The 18,805-nt window shown below is 38.5% G+C and overlaps 1 protein-coding gene across 1 annotated transcript in view; it reads left to right on the top strand.

Annotated features, from left to right (window-relative positions):
- PLXNA4 (plexin A4) overlaps positions 1 to 18,805 on the top strand; it is a 1,083,593-nt gene that overhangs the window by 706,227 nt on the left and 358,561 nt on the right. Inside the window, exon 6 of the mRNA XM_075345346.1 lies at positions 13,849 to 13,972. Within this exon, the coding sequence (XP_075201461.1) occupies positions 13,849 to 13,972 (124 nt within the window). The remainder of the gene's footprint in view (positions 1 to 13,848; positions 13,973 to 18,805) is intronic.

Raw genomic sequence — 18,805 nt, 5'->3', positions numbered from 1 at the left:
TAATTCTCTCCTAAAAACTTTGCTTCTAGAAGAGAGCTGTTCAGCAGATATAAGGCCCTTTGGCAGTAGAGATGAGTGAACCTGAGGTCCGGTTTTCGAACCGAACACCAACTAAAAAACACAGAGCTCGGGTTCGGAGTTCGAATGCTTTATGTGCAAACTTAACAATGTGCTCAGATATGCTCGGTCCTCAGCCCAGTGTGTGCCACTTGCAGTGTTTGAACGGCTCGCAAAAATTTAAGGCAGAGTTCAGGCAGCTATATTTCATGATCTTTATACGGACGCAATGCAAGCACAACTTGGGTCTCCCAACTTCAACTTAGCATCGTAGACATATATGAGGCTGGAATTATAGTTCGGTAGATCCGCATCTAGTCTGTGTATTGCGGTCTATAGTGAATTATGGCCATCTGAACTCAGCCTAAGTCATTTTTACTATATACTGTAAGTGCATATGTATAGAATATGGACTGCACATGGACTGTTGTAAGGGGATGGACTATTTCAGATTAGCTTCTTACTATACGGACCCAGTGTTCATGTGAAAAATAATGCAGACTGCGGTTAAAAATCACCCACAGAATTTCATTGGTGATTCAAAGAATAGATAACATAGTAACACAATGCATAGGGCAACTGTATTTAATGGATCCATTGCAAAGATTAAATAGAGAAATGAATTGGGCCATTTATTTTTTTTATTGAGTTTGGAAAAACAGAAGTCAAAGACGGGCTTGGAGTTATACACACATGGATAAAAAATTGACAATTTTGGGGGGGATGAAAAATGGACAATGTTTCATATACTCTTCTGATCCTGGTGTTAACTCATAATAGATATGATATTCAAATTGTCTCTTCAGGGAGGAACGAGACAAACTCTAGTGCCAGCTATTGGAAGTAGCAATCCTAAAAGTCAGAAGTGACCCTTTAACGAGCCTTTTCATATGACCTAGGATTTATGCCAGATCAGAAACTCAATTTGCAGACACAGTGTTTTGGGGTAATTGCCCCTCATCAGTGCAAAGTATGAGATCTGATCTGGCAGTATGAGAAGCTATAGTGGGGTCTAAGGGGAAAACGTTTCTTCTTGCGGAGACTGATAAACCAATCTGGCTGTCAGTGGTGAGGTCTGGGAAATATAATATAAAATATAGATATAATAAGGATTCATCCATACTTGTTTAAGGGAAAAATGGAGTAGTAATAAACAACCAGAATACAACTCTTATTTGTTAGAATTTGTTAGACACCTTTGAAAAATCTAAGTCACAACCCAACTGGTAACTATGGACAACAGCTGCAATTTTCCATGTCATTATTTTGGATAAATCTTCCTCCCTCATTTTATTTGGAAATTTGCAAAAAAAAAAAAAAGTGTAAAAACAGGAGATGATTCTCATCATTTTTAAAATAAGATGCAAATATATAAAATAATTAAGAATTACCCTGAACGTTCTGAGATTCACAGTTTAGCCCCAGGTGAACTATTGTCAGACATATTTCTAATGCGCAGTGAAGCGTACTTGCCATGGTTACGTTTCTTTAATGAAAATGACAATTCTTGAAACACAGAAGCCTATCAGATTGCATTCAGAGCCGTCATCAGCAGAGCCTTTGTATCCTCAGCCCCTTGGGCTGGAGCGCTTTGGGTGAAGAAAATCGAACTCCCTTTTTAATAGAACTGCTCCACGCTTTTCCGTGTATGTGTTGTGGATGAAGTCTGGGATTTGCATAATTCTGTATGAACATTACAATATGTGGTTATTCACGCTCCCGTGGCTAATGTTTGACTTTCGCTGAACAATCCTAAATTAGTGGAGAATGTAAAGCTTATTATATTTCAAAAACATGAAAAATGGGACATATAATACAGTACTTAACAACGTTATGTACTAGAACCAAACCCCTTTACACCCAAGGCTTGAAAATCTGTATAAACAGGAATAATATTTCTGAAGAATAATTCTATGGGTGTTATTGCGGCAACTCACTCATAAGAAAGTAGGACACTAACAGCGATCTATTCACTTAAAGAAACAGCTCTCTTTGTAACATGTATTAACCAATCAGCTCGTTTCTCACGTCCTGTAGATTACTTGAATCATTGGTGCCCACAGCAGCCAATCAGAGTACAGATTTTCATTTCCTATAGAGCTGTTGAAAAATTAAAGCTCTGCTGGAAATGGTTACTAGGGCATCAAATCAAATATTCTATACTCGCTAATTAGATTCTGAGTTTTCTTGTAAAAGTATAGATTAAATTTATGTTCTATGCTAAGGAGTAAAGTTTTTTCTTGTGGAAAGGGCACATTGCTGCCATAGGGAGACTTATAGACCAGATTTCCCAAATGGAAAATTAAATATCCAAATAGTGTCTTCACACAGGAAAACAACTGAGTTTTCTGTGCCTCTCATTAGATGTAACAATCCCATAAATCAATATGGACCCTTTAAGTCAATTGTCTCAAACTCGGATGGGTATACGGGCCACACATATGATTAAACTGAATTTCGGGGGTCCCATTCTTTGCAGGACAAAGTGACATTTTTAGTGATACCATATTTTTTTTTATACACTTCTGCATCTGCATCACTTTTTTTGAACATTTCTTGGTCGTTATTTTTTGTTTTTGTTTGTTTTTTTTTTTTAAATATGGGTTACGGTACGTTTTATAGCTTAGATCGTTACTGATATGGAGATAACAAATGTGCACTTTTTATACATGGATAAAAAGGAACTAGTGTGCAGAAAATAATAAGTGTTTGCAGGGAATAGTGAAGCATTGTGGAGGTTCTTTGTACCTTTAGGGTGCATTTCAGCAAATGGAGGTGAGATTTAGTCAAGGTTAATGGAGTCCTCAATGCTAAAATATACAGGCAGATGCATATCCATCATGCAATCCCATGAACAAGGCGTCTGATGGGCTCATAATTTATTCTGCAGCCAAAAAGTGGCAACAAATATATAGTGAAGGTCATTCAGAACTATTTTCAGCATAAAGAAGAACAGTAAGTCCTGGAAGTAATTAAATGGGCCCCACAGAACCTTTATCTTAACACCATACAGTTGGTATATGATTACATGAAGAGTAATAAGGATTTGTATAACCCTACATCTACAGAAGATCTGTGGTTAGTTCTCCAAGATGTTTGAAACAACTTCACTGCCGTTTTCCTGCAATAATAGTATTGAAGTGTACCTAGAAGAATTGATACTTTGATCCTTTCCATGGTAAAGAAAACCCCCTTCACAACATCCACTCAAATTAAGAACACTCTCCAGGAAGAAGGTGTTTCATTATCTAACTCTACCATGAAAAGTAGACTTCATGAGAACAAATACATGGGGCTCACCACAAGGTGCAAACCATTAATCAGCCAAAAAAATGGAAATACCAGAGGGGATTATGCCAGAAACATCTAAAGAAGTCAACCCAGTTATGGAAAAATATTCTTTGGACTGATAAAACTGCACTCAGTCTTTACTAGAATAATGGGAAGACAGAAGTAGGGAAAAGCCTTGGAACAGCTTATGATCCAAAGCACATCACAATCCCCACAGTGCACAGTCTGTGTGTTGTGAGGACTGCAGACTTAGGGGTACTTTACACGCTGCGACATCGCTAGGGATTGCTAGTGATGTCAAGCGCGATAGCACCCGTCTCCGTCGTTCCAGTGATATGTGGTGATCACTGCTGTAGGGAACATTATCGCTACGGCAACGTCACACGAACATACCTTGTCAGCAACGTCACTGTGACCACCGAACAATCCCTCCCTCAAGGGGGAGGTGCGTTTGGCGTCATAGCGACGTCACTGCGGCGTCACCAAGCGACCGGCCAATAGAAGCGGAGGGGCGGAGATGAGCGGGACGTAACATCCCGTCCACCTCCTCCCTTCCGCATAGCCGGTGGAGGCAGGTAAGGAGATGTTCGTCGCTCCTGCGGTGTCACACATAGCGATGTGTGCTGCCGAAGGAACGACGAACAACATCGCTACGTACGAGACAACGATTTTTGGTGTTTGGACGACCTCTCCGAAACCAACGATTTTTGTCTCTTTACGTGTTACACGCTGCGATGCTGCTAACAACGCCGGATGTGTGTCACAAACACCGTGACCCCGACGATATATCGTTAGCGATATACCCCTTATCATCTTAGTCTGGACAACCTCTTTCATAGTTACAAAAAAATTCTCTTAAGTATATATATATATATATATATATACACATGGGAACAACAATAGTGAAGATTTGTTAAACTGTCTAAAAGATAACCTATTGTGGCTCTATTCAACACTGAACCAAAAAATGTTTGTGCGCATTGGGTCTTTCGATAGAGTTTTGCCTCCTAGCTGTATCATAGAATAGATTTACAAAGAATTACATACTAAACTTTTGACTGGCCATTGCTGGCTTCCATGAGCTGGAAAACTAGTCCAGTGATATGTTGGGAATTAATTGATATTTACATAAATCAGAACAAAATCTCAGATACATTGTTTAAAAAATATATATTTTTTAAATAATGCAGTGTACTGATAATTTTATATGTCTCTATCCAGATGGGACTTATTACGTATGTTGCATATATGCCAATTAACATATTAATGTTGTTCATAAACAGACAGACATCTCAGCAGATCAGTTTAAAGAACTTACAAATCATGAAAATATCTCACATTGAATTACATAATTTTTGCATTTTTTGGGGTATTCTCAAGTTATCACTTGAGCAGCTAGAGAACTCAGAGCTTTGCAGTCTTCTAAGAGTCTCTTTACTTTTTGGTTTCTGGCAGAATGGGCTCTCCTCTGATTAACAATTCTGATGAGTAGTAGAATTGTTATATTAGTAGAACATTAAAGCTCAGCTCCAGTTCTGCTGTAGCACATTCAGCTCTCAGTGTTTGCTCTGATCTCTACACTGTTATCACTATATATATATATATATATATATATATATATATATATATATATATTATACTTATAGAGATAACAGTGCATTTGGACTGCTGTAGCACATGACAGGAAGAGCCAAGATTAGGAAAACTGCTGTAGGAAAAGCCGATTCTGGGGGCTTGTGACTTTGCAAGATTTATAGCAGCCGCTTGTCAGGAGCTTAGAGGGGGGGAGAGGGAAAGGAGCAGCTAAATGCTACGTGGAAATGTATTAGTTGGAAAGCGGTAACTGGGATACTAAGAGTTAAGTAGTCTCCTAGAATGTAACTTCTGCACACTCTTGGCCAAGGTCTGGCAGGCAGGTTTGTGGCCAAGCTCTACAGTTGGACAGCAGACAGATAAACCAGGTCAATTGAAAACTTGATTATTTTCATGTGGACTAACTAAGTAAAGGGAACCTATCACTTGAACAAGTACTATTAACCTGCAGATTAATAGCATTTGGCACCGTTCCAGCACCTGCACTTTGAACCACAGTTCCGGAAGAAAAGAACTTTGATCATCCCAGCAGTGTTCATGCTTCACTCATAGGGGTTGCACCGGCATGGGTTCAGTCACTGCACTGTGTATCGAGAGTGGTGGCTGGAACCATGCTCCCCCCACTGACCGGTAACCCGCTCTAATGCTGTGTGGTTTTGAGTCAGCCAGAGCCACCCCATCACTGAAACCTAAATTCTGCCGGGAGGATTAAAGTTCTTTTCCTTCTGGCAGCAAGGTTCAAAGTGCAGGCATCAGGCAGGTTCCAAACACTTTTAACCTGTCAATTAACCCCATATGAGTGGGTTAATAGCATTTTTTCATGTGATAGGTTCCCTTTAAAACAGTTTAATACATTGAGAATAACCCTTTAACATTTCCTAATCCCATTGAAAGTTATTTTACTCAACTTCTCCCAGATATGTATTACTCAAATAGAACATTAGCTGACTTAGCTATACATTAACTATTAATGTAAGACTTATTATTTTGTATGTTCAAGCCTGATGATGTGTATGAATATTTACACATAACAGATCTCTTTACTGGCTTCTTTATGTTAGGTAATGCACACCGTTGGTTGATTTTTCTGTTACCTAGCACTACAATTCTGGTTCTACTCCCATTATTTTTTTACTGTTTGTTATATGTCTCCCTTTACACCTATTTCCCATAGATTATTCATGTATGAATGCACAACAACATCTCATACACAAAGCCTGTATAAAAGAAAAACTGTATTCATTCTTAGACGTAATCACGTATTTATCAAAGAGGAAACAAAAATCGGAAGCATACACAGATATAGTATGGGATTTTATATTTCTATGGGTCCTTTATTACAGAATCGTGTAACACAGATCCATAATCCATCCATCCACCTGAGTTAGATGATAAAAGTGGTGTTAAATATTGAAAAATTACTAGAAGATAACATCAGAATGGAAGGTTATGACTAAAACTTGAAATTTAGCTGCGGTGGAAATATGAGATATCCTATACATATAGGTCAATGCTAACTTACTCTGAAACCTTGTTAATCCATGAGGTGGCAATTCTTAGAAATTGGATATCTGTATTTGGATATATGTACAGAGAAACATTGGCCGAGACACAATAGACACGATTATGTTGGTGTGCAGCCAGTTTTGTGTAATTGGAAATGGTACAGTTATTCATCGGACTTTCATCCTATTGACAGTGAAGCAGAAGAGCATATTAATTTGGCATTACAATGTAACAGGGTGCACTCACATTATAAAATAGCTGACAGTCTTCAGCAGTGTACAGTATAAGTTCCCGGCTTTGGTTAGGTGGCAGCTTTCTGGTGTGAAGTGTTGTACACATCTGATAAATATTAACCCACACCAGCAATACTGCTAGCCATGTGCGTAAGAGGATTTGGACATTTACAGCTCTACTAGATGGTTCATTCTATGGTAAAGTGTGATATTTTGGGCCAGCTTTACTGGATTACATAGTATGAAGTGCTAGTTTTCACATTAGATTAGTAATACAATGTAACATTTGCAGGTGCACTTTCACCCACTTTACCCTACACGGTAATTGTGAATTTTGCTGAACCTTATTAACTTCAATCACCGTAAAGTCGAGAGTGTGAAAAGCTGAGATTTGGGTTCTGAATTTTACAGCCTATACTCCGCTAAATCTGGTCATTAAACCCATGAGTGAAGGGTAATAACATTTTATAGTAACGTAGTATCTTTTTTATTGTTTTTTGAAACAGGCGGAATGTGAATTTGTTTAGGCAATATTTTTTTTTATTCTTTGTGACACAACAATAAAGATATAAAAATCAGTTTTAAACATAAAACAATGTATTCACTTTGAGTTGGGTTTTATCAACTTAACCCCTTTATGACCAAGGACGTAACTATACATGATTGGTTATGTTGAGGTAATCACCAACAGCTGCTGCGGTGCGCCTGCGGTGACTCGTGCACATGTCTGCTGTTTTGAACAGCAGCCATGTGGGGATAACAGGCGCGCGTGGATCCAACATGCCATTCCCCGCTGCCGTCAGAGGCCCCATGAGGCGATCACGGGGAGTCAATGGTTGTCATGGTAGCGACAGTCATGTGATGACCCCTGTCACTATCATGACGTATTTCCTGTTAGAGCCGACAGAGCACCTGCTCTCACAGGAAAGAAGCATTTCTGTTGATGAACAAAAATGCACACACGATCAGACTGCTGAACCATAAATTCCCCTAGAGGAACTAGGAAAATAAATGAAAAATATAATTTTTAAAAAAAACAAATATGAAAAAATAAAAAAACTAAATAAAAAAATATACACATTTGGTATCACTGCGTTCAGAAATTCCCGATCTATGAAAATATAAAGTCAAATAATCTGATCACTACATGGGCATGTCGAGAAAAAAAATTCCAAATGCCACAATTACGTTTTTTAGTCGCTACAAAATTTAAAAAAATGCAATAATAGCCGATCAAAACATAGCATAAGCAAAAAAAGTATAATTAAAAAAGTCAGCACAAGGCGCAAAAAATAAGCCATCACTGAGCCCCAGATCCCGAAAATGACAACTCTAAAAGTCTCAGAAAATGGAACCAAAAAAGCAATTTTTGGGGGACAAACTTCTGAAATTTTTTAACCCCTTAAATAAAAGTAAACATGTTTGTTTTCTACAAACCCGTACTAACCTGAGGCATCATACTAACACATTACTTTTACCGTATAGTGAATACGGTGAATAGAATATCTTAAAACAAACGTGCATTTTTTTAGCAATTTCACTTGATCTGGAATTTTTTTGCTGTTTTCAAGTACACTATATGGTGAAACTCACGGGTTCATTTAAAAGTACAACTCGTCCTGCAAAAAGCCCTCATATGACAAGATTGATGGAAAGAAGGGAAGCAATAAACAAAAACGAAAAATGGAAAATTGCCTGGGGCTGAAGGAGTTAAGGTACCATGTATTCTATAAAAACACTGAGCTCCAAAATAAAAGGTGGCTATTGAAGTAAATTTAAGCATGCTCTCTACTTTTCAACCATAAGGGAAAGATATAAAGCGAGGATAAACCTTAGAGCCTTTTTTAATCATGGTACTCACTGATTCAAAATGGAAGTCCCTTAGACATTGCCCATTAATAAACATGATTTTGCTTACTTCTACCATTGGAAACTACTATACAAATTTTAACTGAAGGTTATAAACAGTGGTAGAAATACCATAAAATGTCATTAGATTTGTAATATTATAATAGATGGAGCATGCTTTAATTGGAGAAAACAACTGTCATGATCCCGGCCAGCTTTTCCCTGCTATGGTTACAACCAGCTCTGGCCTGGTCATGTCAGGGGTTAACTTCCCTTTTCTCAATTTGGATCCCAGGACACTATATCTTGCCTCTCTACCTATGGCTCAGTGTCAATGATATTTCTGCCTTGCAGTGTGTATACTGGCTCTGTTGAGTGTTCCTCATCTGTCCTGCCTCCCTTCTACTGTGTCCTGACTTGTACCCTTCCCCGTTCGTCTGCCTGTCCTGGTCCTTCACTTCCCGCTCCTGTCTGTTGTTTGTGGTTCCCTCTCATACCTGATCTCCCGACTTCCGACTCGGTTCTGTTTTCTGACTTGATATTGATATTCCCCTTTGCAGTAACTTGACTTTTCTGGCTAGACCCTGACTGTTTGACTACTCTATTGCCCTCTGGTGGTTCGCCTGTTAACTGCCTGCTGAAGTTACTCTGCTGTACTTCAGCTGCCTTTCTGTTACAGTGTGACTTTGACTCTCCTTCACTACTCTGCTGCCACCTAGTGGGGAATACGTTGTACTATGTCTTACTAGCCTTTGTACAGCGTGACAACAACTATAAGGTTTTAAAGTGAGATAAAAAGGTCCAGGGGTCATCATATTGACAAATCTGTATATTTAGGTCTGGCAAATTACAGATAGAGTTGTCATTTATCATTGAACTTCATTGTTCATGCCATCGTAAATCGCTCATGTTGGTGTGATCTATAACTGTAAATGTGACTTGCGGCCAAATTTACATTTGCTCAAAGCTTTGCTGAATAATGCAGCTCTTTGGGAAATGCCCTCATGGGTGACAGTAGCATAATATTGCTATTTATCCTCTTTTCTGAGCTGCTTCTCTGTTGCGGGAAACAACCACTGAGTAAATACAGATAACATATAGTTAAGGCATAGCCTTGAACTATAGAAGGTGAATAGGTGACCTGGTTGCGAAGAGGCTCCTATTAACATTTTCTTACACTATGGTGCTAGCAATACCTTTCTCTTTGTGGGACAGAATATGAAAGAGAGGGCGTACTAAGCAGAGATCCATGAGATAGCTTTATTCCCGAGCTGCAACACTACACTGTATCTATTGAAAGAGCTTTGCTAGGATCTAAGATTTCCCATTCTGTATGATTTCAGGGCTGATGGAGAATGAAAACTTATTGAGGACTATTATAAATGATGTGTCAGTGCCCCCTCCGGTCAGCACACAAGACATTCACGCAGAGCCAGAAGTTTCACTTTTCCGGAGATGGTCTGCAGGCGCCCTCATTAATTGTGACATTTGTGCTCAGTAAGGAGCTGCCTGAAATCACGAGCCAAGTATTTTGCTGTATAAAGTGCACTTTAAAAAATGATTGCAAACCTAAAATTGTCACAAATAATCCTCCTAAATATTGAGATAATTGCATATTTGCTCATTGCTGACCAATTATTTATTGTCCAATGCTGAATGGTACAACAGGAAACGGAGCTATCGGCGAGATAAGTAGGAGCTTTAAAATAGTTATTCAGTCACCAGCAAAACAGGATTTAAAAGCGCTCCCTGTGGACATTAGTGTGTGGTGTACATCAAGATTATTAAAGTTTGCAGTGTAGAAGAGGACAGAATGTATTAAATACATGCTGATCTGACCTGTGTTTGTTTGTTACAATGTACAGATTATGTACAACTCTGTAGCAAGCGTAGTCATATTAAATACCATTAGAAACTATTTTCTATATATTATTTTTTCTGGCTTTAAGGACAAAGAAAAATGCTCTTGACCTGCAGATATGGGGTTAATCTGTAGGTTAATAGCATTCTGAACCAGCATGGTGCCTACTTATTAAACCCCACTGCCGGGAGGAAATTAACTTTAATCCTCCTGACAGCGACCTAGTTTCAGTCATGGGGGCAGCGCCGGCGCAAGTTCAGTCACCGCTCTGTGTATGGAGAGCGGCAGCTGTAACTGTGGGCCCTTTTCACTGACTCACAGCTTCCTCTATTGCAGAGTTGCTGTCAGTCAGTGAGAGGGGCTACAGTCGCCACTCTACAAATACAGAGTGGTGTCTGAACCCATGCCGGCACCACCCCCACGACAGAGACCAGAATGCTGTCGGGGGATTAAAGGTCATTTCCTCCCATCACCAGGGTTTAATGTGCACACTAAAATGCTATTAACCTACAGACTAACCCCATATCTGCAGGTTAATAGTATTTTTCCACGTGACAGGTTCCCTTTAAACTCTACCTCTAATATATTCTTTAGCATTAATAGATATCAAATTGCACACCATTGAATGTGCCGATTTGGCTACAATGCTTACAGATCTGTAGATTTAATAGCTTTTAATTTGGTGCTGTCACACTTTATTTCAATACCCAAACCGAAGCAAAGGGATTTACTGTTGCTTTTTTAGTACTTATATTTTGGCCACAAGCCTCACCAACAACCCAAGACCTTTGGAGAACGATGTAGAGCTAACAGTTTTTTTACACTGATTAATCTGTTTGATGTCCATGAATTAGGCAGTTAAAAAAAGACTCAAAGAGGTTGTCTACTAGGTCTAAATATTGATGACCTGCCCATAGGTCGATTTAGGATCAACCAACCATCCAATATATATATATGGACCTTATGAGTACTCTCCCCATGTGAATGATAAGGATATTTGGATATCAACTACCCAATTTGTTTGTCTTCAGGGAGGTAAGCGCTGACTGAGGATTCTATAGGCCCCTTTACACACTGAGACTTTCTAGCGATCCCACCAGTGATCCCGACCTGGCCGGGATTGCTGGAAAGTCTCTGGTGAGCTGTCAAAGAGGCAAACCTGGCCAACGACGCAGCAGCGATACGGACCTGCAGAATGACCTAGCTGGTCATTGGGGACGTGTCAAAGCAGTTATTTGAAAGGGAAGTCGCTAACGAAGTCGTTGTAACGGTGTCAAACACAACGATGCATGCTGTGCAGCGGGAAACAAAGGACCAAAAAATGTTCCTGAGAGATGTGTTAGCAATCAGTGACTTCACAGAGGGGGCCAGGTCGCTGATGTGTGTCACACACTGCAATATCGCTGGGGAGGTCGCTATTACGTCACAAAACCGGTGACGTTACAGCGATATCACTAGCGATGTTGCAGTGTGTAAAGGGGCCTTATCAGTTTACTTCCAATTTCCTACAAAGATGTATGGTGGGTCAGAGGAGACAGCTATCTAAAGTGTATACCCAGCCCAAGAATATGTTTTTAAATTGAAGACTGAGATTCCTCTGTAAATGAAAGATTGATTGCAAATGTAACATAACATACACATGTTTGTTTTTTTCTTGTAAGAAAGAAATTCCCTGATATAAGATGGCTTCTTATTGTACAGAAGAGTTCCACAGCGGAAACATTCATCTCAATTTCTTGAAGCAATTTTTTAAAATAAATAAATAACATAAAATAAACATTGCCATTAGCATAGATTAATTGACCAGGGATTTCTAATGAGTTCTACATTTGAGAAGGCATATACCAATAATGCATTCCTCTGACTTTCTACTAATTAAATCATATCTGATTGGTAGAATTTCAGTGGGTGTCTCTGCTGTGCCAAGCTCCCTTTTCTCTTTGAAAGATCTGATGAGAGCGGTTTTGTTTTCACGGCTAATAGCTCCCCTGCTGCACTATCGGCATCTGCCTCAGTTTGCAAGAATTTTATACACTTAACCCAGTACAGTGGATGCATTGCCTTTGAGAATTGCCATTAGGAACTTTTGCATATTTATAAAATACAGCAGAAGATGTGATTTTCTAGATCTAGATGATGGTGGAAAAAAATGAACTTGCGTGCTGCCTTCTGTTGTCGCAATGTCTTGTAATATGGAGTATGCAAAATAAGGTCTTAGTATATTCTCAGCTTTGTTCTTTGAATTTACCAAATCATCTCGTCAGGTTGGCTTTAAAGCAGTCTAATTTTAGCATCTACATTATAGCTGGGAACTTGCATTGTTTTCTGAGCTGCAATTTGATCACCGTAGTGTAAAATATATATTAAATTGTGGTATATGGTGTATATGAAACATAGTGGATTGTCACAAGAGTTTTTACACACGTGTTCCATGCCTAAAGCCATGTAGAATCTTCCCACTAACCACTCCTCAATGGGAAATTCACTCACTAGTAGAACAAGATTTAACATTTGATCCCTCCTGCAGAGAACTCTGCCATATGTATGAGGTCTTCAGCTCTCAAACGGATGAAAGGAGGAATTTGGACCCTATTTGACTTAATGCAAACCTGTTCTCCTTTGCTTTAATGTTGTCTCATTGTAGTGTTGTTCGCCACAATTGTAGCTACTTTATCTTGACCATCCTCTCTAAATAAAGAACTGGAAAATTCTTGGACTTTAATTTTCCCTGCTGTAGTTAGCTTCAAATTGCCAAAGCATTCTTTAGAGTTTGCTAACATGGTGGATTGTCACAAGAGTTTTTACATACGCATTTCATGCCAAAACCCATGTGGTATCTGCCAAGAAACCAATCCTCAATGGGAAAATACATTCAATAGTACATACAGGATTTAAAATTTGCATCATGTAATAATTAAATGGCAAGGGTTCCACAAGGGAATTGAGGGAGCTACGTATATTCAGATCTTCATGCGTTATTTACCTTAGCTTGCTTACATAGTGCCACGCTTTCTAGACATCATTATCACTATCCGCATTGGGGCTCACATTAGAAATTCACGATCAGTATGTCTTCGTCTGTGGGAGAAAACCAAAGTACCCAGAGGAAGCCCACGTAAACTCAAGGAGAACATACAAACTCCTTGCAGATGTTGTCCTTGGTGTGATTTTAATCTAGGACCACAGCGCTACAATGTTTTAGTGCTAACCACTTAGCCACCATGAAGATCTACAGCACATCAAACTGTAAATCCAAAGATGAAATCAGTATTGAGTCAGTAATGGATTTTTGAAATGCATTCATTTGAAAAACTTCATAAATTTTCTTGGTTTTAAAAATTCTCTGAGAGGACATCTCATTTCATAATGTCCAGTATCTGCTGATGGAGGGTAATATTGTTTTTTTTTTTTTTTGTTCAAACATTCGATTAAATTTTTCTTTTTCTTTTCTGTTTTTAGCTGTACAAGAAAGGAACGATGTGAACGATCTCACGAGGCCAGAAGATTTGCATCAGAGATGAAGCAGTGTGTGAGACTCACCGTCCACCCAAACAATATCTCCGTCTCCCAGTTCAATGTCCTGGTAAGGATCAGTTTTCACCATAAAAAAAAATTGCATTTGTTTGCAATGGTCGTACATCAGTCAACATTTTACAACCTAAGGTGTAATATTTGATCTAACATCCCAGACACCTGCTGAGTTACCCAGACACAACACAAGTCAAGCAGACAAGAAACCTCAAGACACACAGGAAAATATGTTTGAGCTGAATGTCTCATGATTTATTTACAGTATGAAAGTAGACTAAATATAAGTATACCCAAGTCATCCATATGCATGCACTGCTATATGTCAGATATTGGTCCCTTCAAACATGGGCTTGAGCAGGCATAATGAACAATATATTAAAATATGAATGTTTTCTATTTCATGTTTTCTTTCCTGATTGCACAAATAATTCAGCCCCTACAGAATTGGAGTCGACATGGAACTATTCTTTTTCTATTATTCTTCAATTACAAATTTACATAAATTAGTATGTAGGCCATTTTTAAGTGCCAATAATTCAATCTTTCATTCCGGGTTGCTGAAGATGGGAGCAATCTACTGAACAGCAGATGTCCTATTACTTGGGGTTCAGGTATAATTGGTGCAATTTATAGAAAGATTTGCCTAATAGTCAAACAATTGCTTCTGAATTGAATCTATAGGAAGACAGACTTATCATCCTGCGTGTTAAGGCCACAGTCTGTACTAGAAATTGAGATAAGTCTCATGGGGTTTAAGCCATTCATGCCAAGTGATTGGAAGCAGGGAAAGATTCACATCTCACATAGCATGTACATCACATCAATTCATTACCAGGCGACAAGCTGAACTACACTGGCATTACAAACATAGCGCTCCTACAAACTGCTAAAATTCACTACTATCTTTGCTTAATTTATTATCTATTCTATAATATATATATATATATATATATATATATATATATATATATATGAATTTCTGAAAATATCTAAATAAAGTACAGTTAATTTTACATATGAATTTGATAATGTGGTATAATAAAGAACATCAGCTTTATAAACTAACTCAATTTCTTAGATAAAAATTGTATTTATTTTCCTCAATTTTAGGTCACTTTTTGTTTCCTGTACTGACAATTGACTCAAAAAAAAATCACATTTTTGTAAAGATTTGTCTGCAATGGCGAATTCCAAATATTGCCTATAAAATTCCTATGTTAAAGAGGGGGGCAGAAGCCGTTTGTACAGCAAAAAGCAGAACAGCACAAGTAGAAACTCATGAGTAAAGTGGTTCTGATGGACTTTAGTTAAAAGTTGGTTTCCGGACCCAGACTTGACCTGAACTTATTTCCGGACTCCACAAATCCCATATAAGTCAATGGGGACCCTAACTAATGGGCTTGATGAATATAATGGAAGTCAATGATGTGGCAATTTAGCTTTCTGCCCACATACAGCCAGCCATAAACAGAGCATTTCTGGGTGAGGACAGGTTTTTGTTTTTTTTACACACAGCATCCAAAAATGTTGTTCTGACCCCCAGTGAAAGCTATCCAGAGATTGCAAGTGGCTCCCACTGGGTTTTTAAAAAAGACAGTGTTCGGATTCAAGCCCCCGGGACCCAGTGTTCAGTACGAACCCCAACCTTTAGAGTTCAGGTTCACTCATCTCCACTCATGAGGCTTCTTGTTCACATGGAATAATTGATAAAAATGCAGAATACTAGTCATAAACTGGCCACAGAAAGAGCTAGCCTATTCCTCATTTACACACAAAGGAGAGATTATTTTGCAGTTACCTGAATTATATTTTAAGAAAAGATATATTATAACACATAACTAATATCTATGTCATGAATATTAGCGTATATCAGCATATTGTATAATGCAAGCACTACCGATTTCATGGTTGCTACAATAAGCTAATGTTCTCATGTAGCAATTTTATTGTATAGATTTCTTCAATTATCACATTTATTACTGATGTTACTAAAACACCTTACTCAGTCCTTAAAAGTGTAAACTACAGTCTATAAATCTTTGCTTGTCTTTAAGGAATCATGTTGCATCTACACTTACCTTCTGGGGTGCAAGCATGATCAGCCCATATACCGGACCAGACTCTGGCAAGTATGTGTAGAGGAAACATGATTGGCACCATTCACCTATGATGCAGGAACCTATAGCACCTATGATGCAAGACTGATGATGCAGGTGTGAAAAACTGTTTGCCCGCTTCCAGATTTATTATTCTTTTGTATGTTTGTCACACTTAAGTGTTTCAGATCACCAAATAAATTTAAATATTAGACAAAGATAACACAAGTAAAGACAAAATGAAGTTTATTAATGGTCTTTATTTTTAAGGGAAAAAGAAATCCAAATCTACAGGTTTGTGTAATGCCCCTAAACCTACCAACTGGTTGGGCCACCCTTAGCAACAACAACTGCAATCAAGCATTTGCGGTAACAGCAAACAGTTGTTTACAATGCTCTTGAGGAATTTTGGCTTACTCATCTTTGCAGAATTGTTGTAACTCAGCCACATTGGAGGGTTTACGAGCATGAACCGCCTTTTTAAGGTCATGCCACAGCCTCTCAATCGATTTAAGGTCAGAACTTTAACTAGGACACTCCAATGTCTTAATTTTGCTTTTCTTAAGCCATTCAGAGGTTGACTTAAGGTACCGTCACACATAACGAGATCGCTAGCGAGATCGCTGCTAAGTCACGGTTTCTATGACGCAGTAGCGATCCCGTTAGTTATCTCGTTATGTGTGACATCTACCAGTGATCAGGCCCCTGCTGTGAGATTGTTAGTTGTTGCAGAATGGTCCTGGCCATTTTCTTCAAAGGCGATGTCCTGCTGGGCAGGACACATCGCTGTGTTTGACACTGTGTGACAGGGTCACAGTGACTGCTGAGATCGTTATACAGGTCGCTTCTACGACCTGTATCGTTCCTGCATCGTTGGTAAGGTCTGACTGTGTGACATCTCACCAGCGACCTCCCAGCGACTTACCAGCGATCCCTATCAGGTCGCATCGTTTTCAGGATCGCTGGTAAGTCGTTGTGTGTGACTGGGCCTTTACTGGTATGTTTTGGATCATAGTCCTGCCGCATAACCCAAAGACGCTTTATCTTGAGGTCACAGACGGCTGAACATTCTCCTTCAGGATCTTTTGATAGACAGCATAATTCATTGTTCCATTTACCTCAGCAAGTCTTCCAGGTCCTGAAGCAGCAAATCAGACCCAGACCATTATACTACCACCACCATATTTTACTGTTGGTATGATGTTCCTTTTCTGAAATGCTGTGTTCTACACCAGATGTAATGGGACATACACCTTCCAAAATGTTCAACTTTTGTTTGTTAGTCCACAGAGTATCCTCCAAGAAGTTTTTGTGATCATCAAATGTTTCCTGGAAAAACTGAGATGAGCCTTTAAGCTCTTTTTGCTCAGCAGTGATTTTCATCTTGGAACTCTGCCATACAGGCCATTTTTGCTCAGTCTCTTCCTTATGGCGGAGTGATGAACACTGACCTTAAATGAAGCAAGTGAGGTCTGCAGTTCTTTGGATGTTGTTGTAAAGTCTTTTGTGATCTTTTGATTCATCAAATCATTGCTGGTCGGCCAGTCACTCTTGGGAAGATTCACCACTGTTCCATTTTTTTGCCATTTGTGGGTAATGACTCTTACTGTGGTTTGCTGGAGTTCCAAAGCTTTATAAATGGCTTTAAAACCTTTTCCAGGCTGATAGATCTCAACTACTTTATTTCTCATTTGTTCCTGAATTTCTTTGCATTTCAGCATGATGTCTAGTTTTTGAGGATCTTTTGGTCTACTTCCCTTTGTCAGGCAGGTCCTATTTAAGTGATTTCTTGATTGAAAACAGGGGCGGCAGTAATCAGGGTGGCTGAGTGTGGCTAGGGAAATTGTACTTCGCTTCCCAAAGATGTGATAAACGACAGAGAATTTATGTTTTGTGAAGGGCAATCACTTTTTCATACAGGGCCCTTTAGGTTTGGATTTCTTTTTCCCTTAATAATAAAATCCTTCATTAACTGTATAAACTGCATTGTGTGTTACTTGTGTTATCTTTGTTTAATATTTAACTTAGTTTGGTGATCTGAAACATTTAAGTGTGACAAACATGCAAAAGTAGAAGAAATTGGGAAGGGGGCATACACTTTTTCACACCACTGTATAAATAAATATTCCTTCCATTTTTGTTAAAGAAAACTTGCCAGGAAAACTGTCATTCATGCAGATTCTGCCATCTCAAGTAGTCTTTCAAATATATTAGGAAAAAAAGGTATATTTAATATTTCCATCCCCATCATTGGTGACTCGTGACTTTTGTCTTATTTTGACCATTTATTGGGTCAAAAGTTGCCAATTTTTGCTCTTTGTTCTTTAACACTAGAAGTCCCAGAGAAGGGTCATTTAACATTTCTACCATTGGAACCCTATGGAGCTCGAAATTCCTGGGACTTCTAGTGTTAATCTGCTATATGGGTCCAGATATACAGTTCCCGTCATACACATTAGCACTCAATGACAAGATCTATATCTCCAGATACATATTGTGGATTTAAAAAAAACAAAAAAAAAACAGAAATGGAGCACTCAAATGTCAGCGCAAAAATGGGCTTTTTAGACATAATTATAGGTCATTTTTAAATAACAGAAGGGTTTCTTAATACATACCTGCAATGAAAAACTTTTATTTTTTGGTAGAGTGTCCCCTTAATTTCCTTTAGGACTTGATTGTTAAATAAGAATACTTATATACTTATGATGGGCATTAAAGAATACTTTTGCTAGTATAAAATATGATAAAACTAGACAATATATAAGTGCTTTTATTACCATTCAGCT

The sequence above is a fragment of the Anomaloglossus baeobatrachus genome, chromosome 4 (assembly GCF_048569485.1).
Source record: "Anomaloglossus baeobatrachus isolate aAnoBae1 chromosome 4, aAnoBae1.hap1, whole genome shotgun sequence".
NCBI classification, from domain to species: domain Eukaryota; kingdom Metazoa; phylum Chordata; class Amphibia; order Anura; family Aromobatidae; genus Anomaloglossus; species Anomaloglossus baeobatrachus.
The sequence above is the reverse complement of the archived record's forward strand: the minus strand, read 5'-3'. Positions and strand labels throughout refer to the sequence as shown.